The sequence below is a fragment of the Coccidioides posadasii genome, chromosome 2, assembly GCF_018416015.2.
Source record: "Coccidioides posadasii str. Silveira chromosome 2, complete sequence".
NCBI classification, from domain to species: domain Eukaryota; kingdom Fungi; phylum Ascomycota; class Eurotiomycetes; order Onygenales; family Onygenaceae; genus Coccidioides; species Coccidioides posadasii.
Window position 1 is genome coordinate 1,812,929 of NC_089408.1, and position 16,022 is coordinate 1,828,950.

A 16,022-nucleotide genomic window follows, 5' to 3' on the forward strand; every position below is an offset into this window, starting at 1 on the left:
GCGTTCGGGAACATTTCCAGGATGATTATGACGGCTTATGATCTTGGGGTAAATCCGGTTGGAAATCGCACTCGATAACGGACGGGTTGTCTTATCATTACGTGTGTAGATTAATGGATATGTCTACTCCACAATACATACCCGCTCTCAGACCTCGCTCTTCTCTTCTCGATCTTATAGTCTCCTCATGCCCCTAACTGAAACCGGTGTGGAAATGAGAGCGCTTATTGCATCCAATCACATAGACGGACAACTCCATTGATTATGTAATTTCGCGGCTAATAGCTTGGCATTTCGTCGAAAATCTGTAATCATCATTTGAAACCTTTTGGCAGATTCCCAGTGTCAGCGATTCCACCTCGACCTGCTCAATCCTTGACTAGTTTAATTGGCTTTAGCCATTAATCAACTATGAGGCAACAAATATCTCCAATTCTCGCCTCACTGGCAAATGTCTTCAGAATACCCCTTCGTCCGTCCGTCCAAGCTCTCGTGAACCACACCTGTCGTGAAGCATTAGCGCAGGATTGTTACCGATCAAAAGTGCTTCAATCTAGCCGGTCATTCACATCCAGTGCTCCTCTTGAAAAAAAAGGCCGAGCTAAAGCAGACAAGAGAATCAGTAAGTAGCACTGCCACGTTCCTGTTCCCATTCATCTACCCCAGGAACAAGGCTTTAGATCTCAAATCCTAACCCGCTTTCCAGCCCTTATCCGCTACTTTCTCTACCATCCTCTCACCCCGCGCCCCCTCCGCTTCTCTCGCGACCGCTACCTCCGCCATTGGACCATCCATCGTGCCTGGAACCTGTACCAGGCCAAACGCCGTGCCGCCAGAGATCTGGAGCTCGAACGCATGTATACTAGCATGCGCAATGCGTGCGAAGAGCTACGTACAGGCGTGGGAGATGGGGGCTATTTGTTTCGGGTTTCAATGCATAAGAAAGGCGTGTTTACGGATGGGGTTCCGATTGAATACGGGCGATTACAGACGGAGACGCCCAGTCGAGAAGGATGGAATTATGAGTGGAAGAGATGAGGTAGCCTTTTCGGCTTTTTGGTCCAGGCTAGGATGGTGAGGGTTGATTTGAACCCTCGTTTACTGGTTTTGTGGAATTGAGGACAACCCGTGTGTGTGAGGGAGAGATGCGACAAATTGTCGTGCTGCGGCGGCGGGAGGAGATTCGTCTATCCCTTGATCAATTTGAGCCGCGTGTCCGTTAAGAGCTTCCATGTTATATTTTGAGGTTGCCGGCTGTTTATCGGAGTATTTTAATATATAGGCAAAGACTACAAGTCGTTGTTTTGTGTATACATTCCTATGCTGTATTACTAGAATCTTGACATGATCTCATTTTCCACGAGAATAATCAGAAAGAATTACCATGAAAGCAGATCTCTTGGGGGTTGGAATTCATTATCTCAATAGAACCAGGGTTGCAATTCTGCCCAATTTCCAGGCCCGATCCGTTTCAATGCCTCATACACCAATGATAAGTGAATAACAAGAATGCATTGAACAGACATAATATTTGACAAAGTAATGATGAAGCAGAAACCAGAGACAAAGGGGCCTTCTACCCAGCGAGAGTCATAGCCATCCTCACATATGGATGTAGAAAAGCACTTCATTAAAAACATCAACAACCCTTACACAAAACAAAGGGCATGCCAGATTAAAAAAAATTATGGAAGGAACATAGAACGCTGGCAATACCATCTGATAAATAAACGTCAAAGCAAGCAAAAGTCAAAAAACTGTCGAAGAAGCCTGCCAACCTGTACAACGCAATAACCTGCCGAATCGTCAGAGACGTGAAGAATGGAATAAAACTCGAGGTCGCATGAAGAATAAAGCGTCAGGAGAAAAGAAATTAGCGCCGTAACTCCGCCAATGCATATATCGCCTGGTGGTATGTAGACAGATATTTCCAGCCGATATCTCAAACCCCAACCGTGCTTTTTTGCCCACTTTTATACCAGCCGAGTTATCCATGATCTGGAGATGCTGAAGGAGCTAATGGTGCCCCCTTGGGTGGAGGCTCTCGATTGTATGGTGTGAAGGGTTTCGAATTCATGTACAGTTTATCCGCTTATAAGATCACGCAGCAGGATCCTCGGTTGTCCTCGTCGAATGTTAGGAGGGCTGCACGCGTGGCGGCTTCAAAGACGTCGTCTACGCCTTCTCCCGTAAGGGACGAACATTCCAGATATTTTCTTGCGCCAATTTGAGTCGCTGTTTCACTGCCATCTTTGGGCGAGACGAATCTAAGAGACCTCCTTCTCATTTCTTCGATGGCGAGCGGGTCTTCACGAAGATCCTTCTTTAAGCCTACTAATATTATAGGAACGTTGGGGCAACGTTCATTGGCTTCTTCTATCCACTAGTCTTTTAGTTAGTGGCTGTTAAATCAACCGCTGGAATCGGTGGATAAGGTCTAACCTTGTGCTTCACGTTTTCCAGAGAATCCGGAGTATCAACAGAAAATGCGATTAAGAGAACATGGGCTTTGGAATATGCTAGAGGGCGTAATCTTTCGTAATCTTCTTGACCAGCCGTATCCCACAAGGCTAGCTGCACTGATCGACCATCAACCCGACAATCTGTGACGTAGTTTTCAAAGACAGTAGGGACCTAAAATTTGCACCATATCTGTCAGTAACGCTGTATAACAGGTTCATTTGATAATCCTAAATGTCACATCAATCACTCACGTAATGCTAATTTTTTTTCCTCTCAAGTTAGCAATGCCAAAACTAGGAGTATCGGTACAAAGCCAGGAAGCACTTACTGTTGGGAAGTAGCCTAATGTGAACACACTCAACAAACTGGTCTTTCCACACGCACCATCTCCAATAATAACGAGCTTCCTGTATTACAATATTTGTTAGTGGCCACCTATCAAATGGTGTTGGCAAGATTAGTGGTATCAGCAACAAGGTCATACCACAGGTCACAGCCAGACGACAGATGGGCAATAATCAGGTGTAGAGATGATCACCGGCTCCCAGAGTCTCGACAAAAAGCAAGAGAAAATTTCAAAGAGTGCAGCCATACCTCCGAAGAACATTCTCAGGCTGGTGATGTGCCATCCCTTCTCGGTAACAGAATGCAACAAGCACAGCCTTCTTTACGTAAATTTGTTGTGTGGTTTTATCCACACAGAGTCAAACTCTATCCTTCTCTTGAAAATTGAGGTTTATATGATTTGAATGGCAAGGACACAATGCGGGATATGGTCTACCGTTCGGGTAATCGTGGGGAGTAGTCTAAAAGCGAGAGGAAGGCGTAGGCTTGGCGATGAGGTGTCCTAGGATGATAATCGAATGACTACAACCTATCAGTAAACGATCCGATATGTGATGACAGCTCACCAGGACTTTGAAAGCGAAAGGCATCACTCAGGGTAAGGCTCCTCTCGGGTCAAGAATGGTGCGGGCTGACCTTTTGCTAGGCGGGGACAGGCGGACTGCTATTCTGCGGGGATAAACAAGGACGGGGCTCGTACTCTGGCTTTATAAATAACCACAGATTTGACGATGCTAATCTCCCACTCAGCTTTGCTGGTGCATTGACTCGGCGGCTTGGATGTGGTTTGTTGAACGTGCTCGCGCCGGGAGGAGAAGAGAGTCGATGTCAATACGACGGGGAGAGAGCGTTACTTCAGGAATCTCGATCCGTTGACACGAGTCCGTAGGAGTGGATACTGTACTGTATGGATTGCTGAAAGAATGAAAACCGAGCTATAAAAAGAGAGTGAAAAATGATTCAGCCGAATCTGGACGTGACTTGCTTTTCGCGAATAGGATTGTCTTGGTGAGACTTTCAGCCTGTGCTTTTAGTGTCGTGTTTATGATTTGTTCATGATTGCGAAGGCTGACATCGACAAAAGCCTTGACTAATCATGCACTGCTAGCAAACTGGACATTTAGCTCGGTACTTGCCCAAGGTACCCTGCACAGGGCTGAATTACGGCACACAAAAGACAATCCTGGCTCCCGTGACCAAGCATATTTGGGCTTCCACCATCAGCCTCTATGCCATCCAAGTGCAGAGCGAGTGACAGCAACATCAACAAACAAAGTCCATGTGCCTACATGGACTGTGCAGATACGTACACACAACACACTCCCACTCCCACTCACTCAGCAGCAATTATTCTGCAAGTGGTCTTTTCTCCAATACCAGCCTTCTGCAAATGGTGTGAAATAGGATAGGGGTTTTGAAGCTTGTCTGTGAGGCCTGACGGTTGCGGAGTCTGAGCAGTTTCTTCAAGAGAGTTGCCAATGACTTTGAGCGCCACAAAGTTGTTTTCTTTTGTAAAATGTCAAGCATCAATATCAATCCGGCAAAATCGGCAAGTCCGATATTTCAGTCGGAAAAACATGTCCAGCAGAACTGGCGTGCCCTGTATGTCTCATAGTCAAATGCAACAGTAAAGGAACGCTTCAGCCGGAGCGCTGCGACGCTGCGCTGAAGGTCACCCCCAGCGAAATTTATATGGCGGGGAACATCGAGGTGGTCGTGTAATATTTCAGTGGCAGAACAGGCATACCGTCATGTACCGTACAAGGCGGTTAGTCCCGAATAGGAAAGGTGGATTCGCGTCGCTTGCGGCGTCTAATCTTGCTGTTTTGGGATGGCTGGGCGGCATTTTGCCGTTTCCACCAATCCTGTGTCGCGGCCAGTCTTGCACGCTCAAACACCCACCACCCAAGAAAGGCGAATCGTCCACGAACCCGCGAATCAGCCAGCGCTGTCGGCCTTTCACCCACCAAACCGACTCCTCGAGCCTCTGAAAAGATTGCCCTGCGGCATTCTACAGCGACTGACGGGCTGTACTCCGCCGATTTCCCGCCGCCAATTCCGCCTGCTCCCTACCAATCTCTCTCATCACCACCTCTATCACTTTGTCCCAAGAATAGCGTTTTGCTGCTGTGTACGCCTAATTACCAAACCTAATCTGCAGTGCTAGTTCTCGCCTTCCCTCTATCTGCCTCCCGATCGACGCGAGCCTCGAGGGCAAGACGTGTTCTCACTCTTCCGCCCTGGCCCTGTCGTTCCCCTCCCCCGTCACCCGATCCCCCACAGGCGCTCTTACTTTTCGGCCGGCGAGTCGACCAAGGCGCTTGGTGATATAGCAACATGCCATCCAACTCCAAACGTTCGATGGCACCGCCAACCAATGTACCGAAGCAGATCTCTGCGACTAGCACATCTAAGAAAGCTCCGACCAAGCCTACAACACAAAATTCAATCGCCGGTGCGAAATCGACCGGATCCCCAGAGACCCGCACTAGCTCCCCAGAGCATATGGAGAGTCCCGAAACGCCAACCGCCACGACGACCGTGAACCGGAAGAAGCAGAAGAGACGGCAGAAGCAGGCTGCCCGCCTCGCTGCGGAGCGACAGTCCAGTAACATGCCGGCACAGAATGGTGACGGTGGCCATGACATCGTTGCGGACTTTAGTCGAGCAGCGACGCAAGGACAGCACGCGGCCTTTGACAATGATGATTTGGACTATACAGATGATGAGACTCATTATTCTACACAGGGCCAACGTGGACTTCAGCACGATAAAAACGGTGTGCTCCATCAATCTCAAGAGCCCTCCAAGCGAAAAGGCAAAAAGAAGAAAAATAGAAAGAGCCGTTCTCAGTCTCATCAAGCCGAGGGGAGCTCTACGTCCATGTCTACCCCGTCCGCGTCGCTCGCCCGCCCTGTCACCCTGCCACCTTTGTCCAGTTCCGCATACCGATCTGCACACAAAGTGACCAAAGACCGCATCTGGAATACATCGACCCACGAAGAACGGGAACGAATCAAAGAGTTCTGGCTTCAACTCGGTGAGGAGGAGCGCCGATCGTTGGTCAAAGTAGAAAAGGAAGCTGTATTGCGAAAAATGAAGGAACAACAGAAGCATTCCTGTAGTTGTACAGTTTGTGGGAGAAAACGAACCGCAATTGAGGAGGAACTAGAGGTCCTTTATGATGCATACTATGAAGAGCTTGAGCAATATGCGAACCATAAACAAGGATCGTTCGAAAATGGTGCGCCCATTGGAGCACCCCCGCGGCTATACCAACCCCCTCTTCGAACTCTTGATCGACATTCTCATCATCCCGTTGCCCAACATCCGTCGAGAGGTAGAGTCCAAGAACTCCCTGACGACGATGAAGACTTAGATGATGATTACGATGAGGACGATGAGGATGATGAGCCGTATAGCGAGGATGAATTGGAGGATGCAGCCAGAACAACGCGCGCCGATTTCTTCGCATTTGGGAATAGCTTAACTGTGAAAGGTGCGGTTTCCCTATGCTCCCTACCAATTGGTTTGGAACATCATTGACTTTACATGTAATAGATGGAATTCTTACAGTAGCTGATGACCTTCTCAAAAATGACGGGAAGCATTTTATTGATATGATGGAGCAATTAGCTGAGCGGCGAATGCAACGTGAAGAAGACACGCAGTATGCAGCTGCGTCCGCAGCCCATCAGTCCATGCATGCAGGTCATAATCATGGTCCACCCTTGGATGAAGAAGAATATGATGATGAAGAAGAGGAAGATTATGATAGTCAAGATGATGAAGAATATGAGGAAGATGAAATGGTCCGTTCATTGTGCAATCCTGGTATACCAGCACCATACTGACAGGAATGAACAGGATGCAATGACAGAGGAACAACGGATGGAAGAAGGAAGGAGAATGTTTCAAATATTTGCAGCACGAATGTTTGAACAACGAGTCCTGACGGCGTATAGAGAGAAGATTGCTCGTGAACGTCAAGAGCGGCTCATCGAAGAATTAGAAGAAGAGAATCGGCTTGATGTGGAACGTGAGGCAAAGAAAGCCCGCGAGGCTCAAAAACGAAAAGACAAGAAGAAACTCCAGAAGCAAGCCAAAGAAGAGGAGAGAGCAAAACGGGAGGCCGAGCGAGCTGCAGAGGAAGCTGCCCAAAAGGCGTTAGAGGAGAAGCGACTAGAGGAGCAGCGGCGGAAGAAGGAAGAGCAACGAAAGAAACGTGAGGCTGAAAAGAAAGCTCAAGAGGAAGAACGACAACGGAAAGAAGCGGAACGACAAAAGCGACTTAAAGAAGAGCGTGAACGTCAGGCCGAGTTCGAACGAAAGCAGCGGGAGCAGAAAGAGCGGGAGAAGAAGAAGCGCGAGGAAGCGAAAAAGAGAGAACGAGAAGAGAAAGAGGCCAAAGAAAGGGAGTTACGCGAAAAGAAGATCAAGGAAGAGCGCGAACGAAGGGAACGAGAAGAAAAAGCCAGGCAAGAAAAGGAGGCTGCTGCCAAAGCCGAACGTGAAAGCAGAGAGAAAGCTAAGCGTGAGGAGCAAGCTGCGCAGCAAGCGGCTGCCCAAGCAGCCGCAGTTCAGGCCGCCAAACGTGCTTCTCAGTCTGGCCCGACGCATCTTCCTCCAGGACTACAACACCCCCAGGGTCCGTCAGCTCTTCAATCTCCACATTTCCAAGTCGCCACCCCGGTTGTTCCAAAGGCTTCTACACCAATACGTCCACGACAGCCTTCGCAGCAAGGTTCTCACGCGTCATCTCCGCGGTCCCAACCTGCACACGTGGATATCTCGCAGACTTCCTCTTTATCACCTGGATCAGTAAGCACTACGATACCGGGAAAAGGAGTATCTCAGGCCCCGCTCCTCCATCATCCACAGCCGTCTGCTCCGCTCTCTCCATTAGGTGGCGTTGGCCGTGGTTCTCATACGCTCGGTTTCAGCCCTATGCAATCATTGAATGGGTTGCCTACTAATCCCGGTACAATTCCAGCGATGGGACCTCGCATGCCTATGGCCCATGACATGTCGATGTACACAAATCACTCTGGGCCTCTTGGAGGACAATATCGTGGGTTTGCCTCTCCAGACAGTATCCCTCTCCCTCCAGGAATCACAGGACCACGACATCTTGGTCAAGGTCGTGGATTTCAAATGGAAGTAGGGCATACATCCCTCCCGTTCCATCCACAACCCAATGCAGCTGGCCCGATATCTGCAGCGGCCCCACAATCGTCACAAAACTCTGGAGCTTCCTTGACACATACTAGACAGCCCTCTATATCCTTTGAAAGAAACCAGCATGAAACCCAACCTCAAAGCCAACCCCTTTCCCGACCAGCTCCTATTCAACGACCCGCTAGTACAGTGCCACATGACCAGCATAAAGATGAATCGAAAACGAACCAACAAGAGATTGATGAGCTCAGCACTCAATTGGGTAGCAGTGCATTGCTTGATGACAGTGACATCCCTCTCACAGCACCCCCATCACAACCCCTGTCTTCGGCCCTCCCGCCGGGTCTTCCTGGCGCTGGAAGAATCGGATTTGCAGGCCCGTCGTTATTCTCTGATCACCTTGGTTGTAAGTTAAGATTTTCCCCATATCATAGTAGCGTTTTGCACTAACCAGTCCTATTGTAGCTTCTAAGCCACATTTCTCCTTAGGAGCACCGGGATCGGGAGCGGGTTGGGCACATAATCCGTTTGGGCCTCCCGGGTTTCCAGCAGCTCCATCTTGGGGGCCGAGCTCAGGTCAGTGAAATGGAATTCCAAAGCTATCTTAGGTGCTAACTTGTGTTAAAAGGGGCTGGATGGCCAACCAATGCTTTTGGCATCCTTGGCGGATCTCATCGTGCGCATACATCACGGCCTGTTGCAATCCGATTATCGGTAATCCAAGCTTGCAAGCAGCTAAATACGACTAGCGGCACCGATAGTTCCGGGTATCACAATGTGAATCAAATTCTTCGTCAAGTGGAGCAGTTAAATTCTCCGAATGAATCGCAAATTGGTCTTGACGAGATGCTCGATATATGTGACACGGAAGGCAATCCTCAAAACGGCGGAGGCTCTTTTATCATCAAGAATGAAGGGCCTAAGGGCACATTCGTCAAGTTTGAACCGGATAATAACAGCATATCGTCGAGTACTCGAGGAAGTGTAGTACCCGGAGACATTGGTAGTCCTGTGCCAGGTTCCAGTTTACCTACTCCAGGAAGTGGCTCGAGACAGTTTGCTACCACGAATATCTCTCCCACTACGGGATTTTAGAGCTATGGTTCGAAGCTGGCCAGGGAGCTTATCTCTTCTCACCCCCAGTGTCGGCTGTTAAACTCCTATCCTTATCGTCATGACCCTCTAATGTCTTTACCATGTTTGCATGAACAACCACTGTCATCAGATGTCCTTTATCCCCTACTTTCAGACGTCACCTCTTTACTTTTTCCTGGTTGTTCGAACTTTCAGGCGTTTTTTATTCTACCTCACTGCCTGTGTTTGAACATTCTATTGCCTTGCCTTTTTTTCGAGCTGGGTGCTACTATTGTGTTTTCCGTTTCTCTTATACATGTTAGTTTTTAAGTTGCTGCTTGGAATACAAGCTTTTCATGTAGTGTATTGCAGCAAGGAAGGCAGGCATTCTGGCAGGCAGGCATGGCATGGCAATGACAGCTGGCTAGCTGTTCATGGGTACCTTCTTTGTTTTGTGGTCCCGTACTTTTCAAACTCATGCATAGGATGCAGAGAAATGAAATTGAACGTTGTTCGACAGCCAGTTATCATTCTATTAGCCATCTCCAATTACAGTCAAGGGTCACAGTCCGGAAGGTATCACATGTATTAAATACTAAGCTAATTCATACTCCACGGAGGGAAAGGGGGGAAAGCACCCAAAAAAGCCACCCTTAGAAATTCAGGTATACAAAGCCGGCAGTCAAAGCTGCATTGCATACATATAAGATCCATTCATAAGCTAAACATACATCAAGTCATTAGCCACACAGAGTTCTGTTTACATCACACCGACGGCTCCGTGACCACTCCTTCGTACTCCCTCGATTTAATATACTCAAGTGTTCGTTGGAAATGCCGCTTTGGGTTTTCAAGGCTGGAGTTGATGGACCCATCAACCTGGTTGCTCTGGAGATTAGACTGGATGAGCTCGATGAGCCCGTTGAGGTACTTAATGGTGACGCTTTCGTTTTGCTGGTCAAAATAGTAGACGTAGCGGTTAAGGATCTCTATGAAGAGTTCAACGGAGACGGCGGTGTCCATGCATGCATCGGCAACGCGGAGAGCGCGTTGAAGGCATTCGAGGACTCTTTTGCCGTCGCGATAGACCTATTGAGTTAAAGTTAGTATATACTTGTAACACTTTCCAGATAAAAAGGCAACACTGTGTGTTGGGTCAGGGTCACTTACGACCTTGGGCTCTTCGCCTTCTGGCTGTGGACTATCCATAACCCACCACAGATGGCTTGCCAGATAAACTGCCCGACATTGATCTGGCTTCTTCAGAAGCTTACTTCCATGCAAAGCGGCCTTAGTAATAAGAGTGTCATAGTTTTCTCTTGAAAAGTTCCTCGTTCCATACAACGCGCTAACAAGAATACACACAGCTTGGAACTGTGCTCTTGAATCGCTGATAGAATCCTCGTATACTGTAAATGCCTGCGCGAAGAATTCGTAGCTAAACTCTTCAAATCCGACCTCATCGGCTACTTGACCGCAGAGAACGAAAAGTCGCAACGATAATTCTGCACAACCCGAATTTACCCGTTGATATAAGGTGCTTACACATTGGTGCATGAACCTAAATAGCGCTGTGGATTGTGATTGGAAGTTATCTTCAAAATGCTCCCGCTTCTTTAAATGCCGGGCCAATTTGAGCGAGGCAGTGATAATTGCGGGAGTAGTATAGCGGATTCTCTCGTTTCCTTCTAAGTAGGCTGTCCTCGTAGCTTGTAAAAGCTGGGGCCAAGAGTTAGCGGAATGAAACAACGTGCTTCGCTCCAAGATCTTACTTTGAATTGGATATCATTGTTTGAACCCTGAATGAAGTGGACTATTCGCGCTAACCATCCCTGCTCCTCGATCGTCTCGTCCGTTTCACCACGTCGTTGTGTCGACATGCCCGGATAGCCAAGGGGCTGTTGCATTCCCTCTTTTATTAGAACCTTGAGAACTCGGAGCACATTGTCAAGGTTTTCCGTCGTGGATATCAGGGTTTTACTTCTCAAAATATTGCGAGAAATATCCCCAGCGACGGCACGCCGGGTTGGATATGATTGCGCAGCATATAGAGGGATATAGTTTGGAAGAGATAGTGCCGTGAAAATGGAAGCGTAAGAATGAATAGGAGCTAAGAGGAGATTAAGAAGGCTGGATTGGGCTGGCGCAGAGTGTAGGTCTGCGCTATCGGCATGTTCTAAGGTCTTTTGGGTCGCAAATTCGAGAATTTGATCAACATATTCTGCATCACCAGTTAGCACACTTCATGATCTGCAGCAAAAATCACAAGCGAGGCATCAAACCTAGTTTATTTGGATATATATTCCTGTGCTTTCATTAGTCGCCTGGTAGAATCGTGGACGTCCGGAAAACTTACAGCGCAAGGTTGGCCAGAGAAACTAGGAGCGCAATAGTATCTTGAATGGGTAACCCCCGAGTTTTTACCAAGTTCACGACCTGATCATAGAAAACTTCATACAGTTTGATATCACCCGGTAACGCCGATTTGGACTCCGCGCCCGTATCCTCCTTGGGAGCTTCAACAGAAACTCCTGGTAAAGATTCCTGTTCACTTTTTTCCATCTTACTTTCTTTCGCTGGTTCAGCAGTACCATTCTGTTTGGTCTCGGGTGCTTCGGTAGGTCCGGGCTCTTCGGATATTTTCACGCGCTCCAGTAATTTTCGGGTTGCATCTTCTTCTGCTTCCCTCTTGGCCTCAATGGTGTCCTTACTATCAGAATCGCGACTCGCATAAGACGATAATCTATCCATTAAGCCGATAACGATCTTTTTCATGTCAACGTGGGGGTTGAGCTTTGAGATTGCTGTAAGCAACATGTCGAGGGTGTGTAGATGGTATTCATCGGGGAAGGCCTTGGTAATCACTATAATATGAATCTCAGCGCAAATTCTTATTTCCTTCCTGGGGGGTATACTAAGCTCACCTTCCAAGAGATACTCCTGAGCGAGCACATCTCTGCATTGCACCACCTGTTCCAGAAGAGGTTGTAGTATCACCGATTTATACGTCTCCAGATCGACCAATTGGCTGAGGCGAACCAAGTTACTTCCAACCAAAACCTCAAGTTCCCGTCTCTCCTGGGTTCTCTGCTCTCGTTCCCGCGAATGTCCTTGGTGCTGCAGTCGAACCCACAACTTGTTCATTTCCACGAAGTTCGTCAAGATGAAATTGATCGAATCTTGCAGGTTGCCTTGAGGCCCCTCTCCCGTGTCGGTCGGCAAATGATCCCTTGCTTGCCCAGATAGATAGTATCTCAAAAACAAACCACGCACCGGATGTTGTACCCCTCTGCTCATTTCCATCATATCCTTCATGATCTCTTTCACGGGGGCATCTGAGATAGCCATATATACAGTGCCAACAGTGATCATAAGATATAGGCGCGGGATGATGTTGCCAGCATATTGAACAAGTTCGTACAAGTCGGCCAAATGGTTTACAGGATGGCTCTCCCGAAGATAGTCGGATAAATGGCGCAGGGCATCGAATACGGCCATGTACAGTTCATAATATTGTTTCGGAGGTAGACTGGGCGTGCGGAGTTCTGAAATCAGGGTAGAACTGGACTATGTCAGCGAAACTTGGGCAGAACGTAGAAACCAAGCCGGAGATGGTTACGCATCGAGCACTTACGCGCATTTCAGTGCGTCCATTAGCTTCCCGGGGGTTTCCAGGCATCTTCGCATCATTAACGACTGCTGCCGAACGACCGCCAAGGCCTCTTCGAGCAGACGGCTCTGGTCCTCAGAAAGGCGCGGCCCGCTGGCCATGGTGCCTGCTGGAATATCCGAGGCGCTGGATCTTCACACGGCTGTTGACGCTCTAGAGAATATTTTGCCCACGAATGGTCGAGTTAACAGATTCACCAGTGTAACCAGGACGTGAAATGGCTTTCGTCGAAGGGTTGTAGTCTCGCGCAATCAACCGGCCAGATTAACTCCACGCTAGCGGGATCTGGAGTTTGGACAATTACGTCCATCTTGAATTCTTCCAGAACCAAGATAACGCAACTCGTTCACGATCTCAACAATAATCAATGAAGAAGCTATAGAGTTCGCGTTACAAGAATTTACTTTGCAGTTGATTCCGAATTTAACGCATACCGCAATTGAATATCAATGGAGTTAATACAGCAACACTTTCACGGTGGGTTAAAGGTCAACGGCCCCAAAAAGATAAAGAAGCCACATCTCTATTGAGCAAAACCTTTTTGGATTCACTAGCATACTATGGAGTATAGGCTCTAATGCGGCTACCTGCTCGGTGACTCCCACGCAACGTTTCGCTCGGAGATCTACAGGCGCGCTCTTCAATCTTCTTGCGAGGCGAGGAACCCAGGAAACCCCCCCGAAGGCCCACTACGATGCGCCCTGGGTACGAAGAACAGCATCTTCCAAAATATGACAGCGCGAGACGCGCCCATTACATCTTTGAATCCCAGCCACCTGAGATCTCTTCTAGGGCGTTTTCTTGCCTTCAAAACTAATAGCAAACCTTTTTTTGGGCGGTGAAGGTATAAAAATGCTTAATACCCTGCAACTTACAACACTCCTCAAGGTTAGAGTACCAGGTATAAAGCAGATGATTGAGACAAACAAGAATACTTAGAAGCAATTTCCCGGAGAGACTTTGGAAAAAGCACAAACCCGTGTCAGCTGGTCGTTTCAACTATACTGGTTTATTCCACCCAAAAAGACATCTCCTACATGAAGTATGGGTGTTAACAAATGATACCTCCCCCGGCTATTAGACTGGGCCCATTCTGATCGGTATCCTGTTTATTTTAAGTATGCATCTAATGCATAGCTTTGGTTTACCTACAAGCTGGACGTGGACAGGATATGTGATTCACTCGACTCTTTCTTGGCTGGAAAAATGAAGTATTATGAAAAGGAGCTTCGGCTCGTGCAGCGCAATCGCGAAAGCCAGAGGATACCAAAGGACTGGGGGCTGAGAAGCCTACTGACAGGCCTGCAGTGATAAGTACTCCGTATAGAGTGGTGAAAAAGACGTCCCACAATTCCCGCCGAAGAAAGGCCAAGGAAGTAGCTGACACCGAATGTAGATTTTGAATTCTGGAGGAACAACAGTTTGTGAACACTACCCTCCACGAAGATAACAAGACATTGAAACATGGCCTACCAGGCTGAAACTCAAATGCAAGAGGAGGAAACTTTCTTCCTCCTGAAACCAGAAGCTGGCTTGTCTGATATTAGAAGTCCCATGTATCATGACCAACTCACTTCGCCTCACGAAAGTAAAGTAGAAGCAGTTAGTGTGATAAGACAACAGCGCCAAAGAAGGCATCAGGTTCTGACATGATCCTTGCACATGGTCTTCAACAGCTCACTACTCTATGCACTGTTTCTAACCCATTCAGGTTATCTCAACTGTCCAGTTGAGAGGTGGCTGACCCCAACGGCACGGGTAGGTTAGCAGCAGCATAAACCCCCTGGTTTCAGGAGACACAGATGGCAGTTGTTGTTCTGTCGCTATGGGAAAACAGCTATTTAACAAAATTCTCATTCAGACCTTGTATAATGAGTCAAAGCTCGATATCATAGTATCAACTAACAAAGTAGATTCAAGAGACATCAACAGCATGTAGATTTAGTTCGGACATAGCACCTGTACTCTATGGTATTGGTTGAGCTGCCTATTCATATGCTAATCACAAATCATAAATCATGTTTCCAATGCCCATCCTACCCATCTAAAATGCCTAACTCACTATTGTTGTTTCCCATATTATACAACTCACTTATCCACAAACCTACCAATATTTAACAAAGAAACATAAAAACATCGTTCATGTCTAGCAAACATCCATATTGGTCGCCGGTAACATATTCATATCGAAGGAAAAGGTGTAAGCATTGGAAGGTGGAACGTTAGACTAGAGTAACAGGTCGATGTGGCCGGGGAGCCTGATGGGTGCGGCAGCGATGAAGACGGATAGACAGGAACTGTTGACGAGATTGTGCCTATCTCCGTGGTAGGACATGAAGGCGTCACCTTTGGTGAAGAGGTGCTATTTGGGGTTGACGAGGAGGCCGTCTCTGTTATCTTTGGGCTCTTTGAGGTTGTCGATTCTGCTTTCGACGTTGTCTTCGTAGCTGTGGAGAGGCTGGAGGATCTCGTCATCGTTACACCACTCGACGACGATGGATATATGGTCACGGTGGAGATTAGGGTCTCCGTAACGAGAGGGGCCGGTATAGGCACCGTAATGACATTCGGAGAGCCACTATCAGTTGTGGTCGAGCCACCGTCCACTTGAACCACTGAATATGTGACTGGTCTTCGCTCAGTAGGGGAATGAATAGATGGCTTGGGCGATAGCGGAAGCGAGACTGCGAAGAGAGTGAAACCGAGACTTAGGGAGACGGCAATCAAACTTTGAAACTGCATAATGAGTGACGACAGGAGACAAAGGCTAAATATGTGAAGAGTAGCGTCTCGTTTCGAACTTGTGTTCTGCCACTGAAACCTCAACAAGGAGAGTCCACGATAGGCACCTGCACCTAGAAGATAATAAGTGGGCCAAAGTACCGCATACTCCATAGATTCATCTTCAGAAACATATTCACATTCCATCATGACATCTTAATCGAGCCAACCCTCGAGCCATTCCCGGCGGAACGAATTTGGGGTGGCTGGTCGAACTCCCAGCCACCCATTACATGAACGCGCCCGGCGCTGGCAGCCCTTCGGATGCCAAATCATAGACAGACCTGATTCATGGTTCCTGTCCCAGTCCGTGGCAAACTGAAATCCCCTGTGCCCTCTGGGTTTGTGAACAGCTTATTGTTTGGATTGGGACAGAGTAAACAAAGAGGCTCTCGGTCGCCATCCTACTTCGGTCAGCGGGGACCGAGATCGCCAAGGATGACTAATCCAGCCAAGCTGTCAAGCCTAAAGCCTGTCTGCTTGTTGCACATAGTTTGGTCGCTGTCGAATT

General features: G+C 48.0%; 5 protein-coding genes across 5 annotated transcripts; 2 read left to right on the top strand and 3 right to left on the bottom strand.

Annotated features, from left to right (window-relative positions):
• Positions 1–372: 372 nt before the first annotated feature.
• D8B26_003112 (mitochondrial 54S ribosomal protein mL40) lies at positions 373–1,345 on the top strand. The gene is made up of 2 exons (XM_003068603.2): positions 373–622; positions 707–1,345. The coding sequence occupies exons 1-2, from the start codon at positions 412–414 to the stop codon at positions 1,036–1,038; spliced, it is 543 nt and encodes a 180-aa protein (XP_003068649.1). The 5' UTR covers positions 373–411; the 3' UTR covers positions 1,039–1,345.
• A 167-nt stretch (positions 1,346–1,512) lies between these two features.
• RHO2 (Rho GTPase) lies at positions 1,513–3,823 on the bottom strand. Its single transcript, XM_003068602.2, has 6 exons — positions 3,445–3,823; positions 3,058–3,330; positions 2,792–2,870; positions 2,715–2,720; positions 2,443–2,634; positions 1,513–2,383 (listed from the first exon to the last, which is right to left on the bottom strand). Exons 2-6 carry the CDS (start codon positions 3,090–3,092, stop codon positions 2,093–2,095), a joined length of 603 nt encoding a protein of 200 aa, XP_003068648.1. The 5' UTR covers positions 3,093–3,330; positions 3,445–3,823; the 3' UTR covers positions 1,513–2,092.
• Positions 3,824–5,145: 1,322 nt separating this feature from the next.
• Positions 5,146–9,215, top strand: NST1 (Stress response protein nst1; the record flags this gene model as incomplete). The annotated part of the gene is made up of 5 exons (XM_003068601.2): positions 5,146–6,307; positions 6,370–6,620; positions 6,676–8,392; positions 8,452–8,562; positions 8,615–9,215. The coding sequence occupies 5 exons, from the start codon at positions 5,146–5,148 to the stop codon at positions 9,079–9,081; spliced, it is 3,708 nt and encodes a 1,235-aa protein (XP_003068647.2). The 3' UTR covers positions 9,082–9,215.
• A 439-nt stretch (positions 9,216–9,654) lies between these two features.
• Positions 9,655–12,940, bottom strand: VPS35 (Vacuolar protein sorting-associated protein 35). Its single transcript, XM_003068600.2, has 7 exons — positions 12,695–12,940; positions 11,985–12,622; positions 11,417–11,924; positions 11,343–11,365; positions 10,833–11,281; positions 10,231–10,779; positions 9,655–10,149 (listed from the first exon to the last, which is right to left on the bottom strand). The coding sequence occupies exons 1-7, from the start codon at positions 12,829–12,831 to the stop codon at positions 9,826–9,828; spliced, it is 2,628 nt and encodes an 875-aa protein (XP_003068646.2). The 5' UTR covers positions 12,832–12,940; the 3' UTR covers positions 9,655–9,825.
• Positions 12,941–14,911: 1,971 nt separating this feature from the next.
• D8B26_003116 (uncharacterized protein) lies at positions 14,912–15,472 on the bottom strand (the record flags this gene model as incomplete). The annotated part of the gene is made up of 1 exon (XM_066124044.1): positions 14,912–15,472. One exon carries the CDS (start codon positions 15,470–15,472, stop codon positions 14,912–14,914), a length of 561 nt encoding a protein of 186 aa, XP_065980119.1.
• Between the last annotated feature and the right edge of the window lie 550 nt (positions 15,473–16,022).

Coding starts and splice junctions, on each gene's coding strand:
- D8B26_003112 (XM_003068603.2), top strand. CDS start 412: ATGAGGCAACAAATATCTCCAATTCTCGCCTCACTGGCAAATGTCTTC. Junction 623..706: donor TAAAGCAGACAAGAGAATCA/GTAAGTAGCACT, acceptor CCCGCTTTCCAG/CCCTTATCCGCTACTTTCTC.
- RHO2 (XM_003068602.2), bottom strand. CDS start 3,092: ATGGCACATCACCAGCCTGAGAATGTTCTTCGGAG. Junction 2,871..3,057: donor CCTGAGAATGTTCTTCGGAG/GTATGGCTGCAC, acceptor ATTGTAATACAG/GAAGCTCGTTATTATTGGAG. Junction 2,384..2,442: donor TGGAAAACGTGAAGCACAAG/GTTAGACCTTAT, acceptor CTAAAAGACTAG/TGGATAGAAGAAGCCAATGA.
- VPS35 (XM_003068600.2), bottom strand. CDS start 12,831: ATGGCCAGCGGGCCGCGCCTTTCTGAGGACCAGAGCCGTCTGCTCGAA. Junction 11,282..11,342: donor TATATATCCAAATAAACTAG/GTTTGATGCCTC, acceptor CTGGTGATGCAG/AATATGTTGATCAAATTCTC. Junction 10,150..10,230: donor AAGGCGAAGAGCCCAAGGTC/GTAAGTGACCCT, acceptor TTAACTCAATAG/GTCTATCGCGACGGCAAAAG.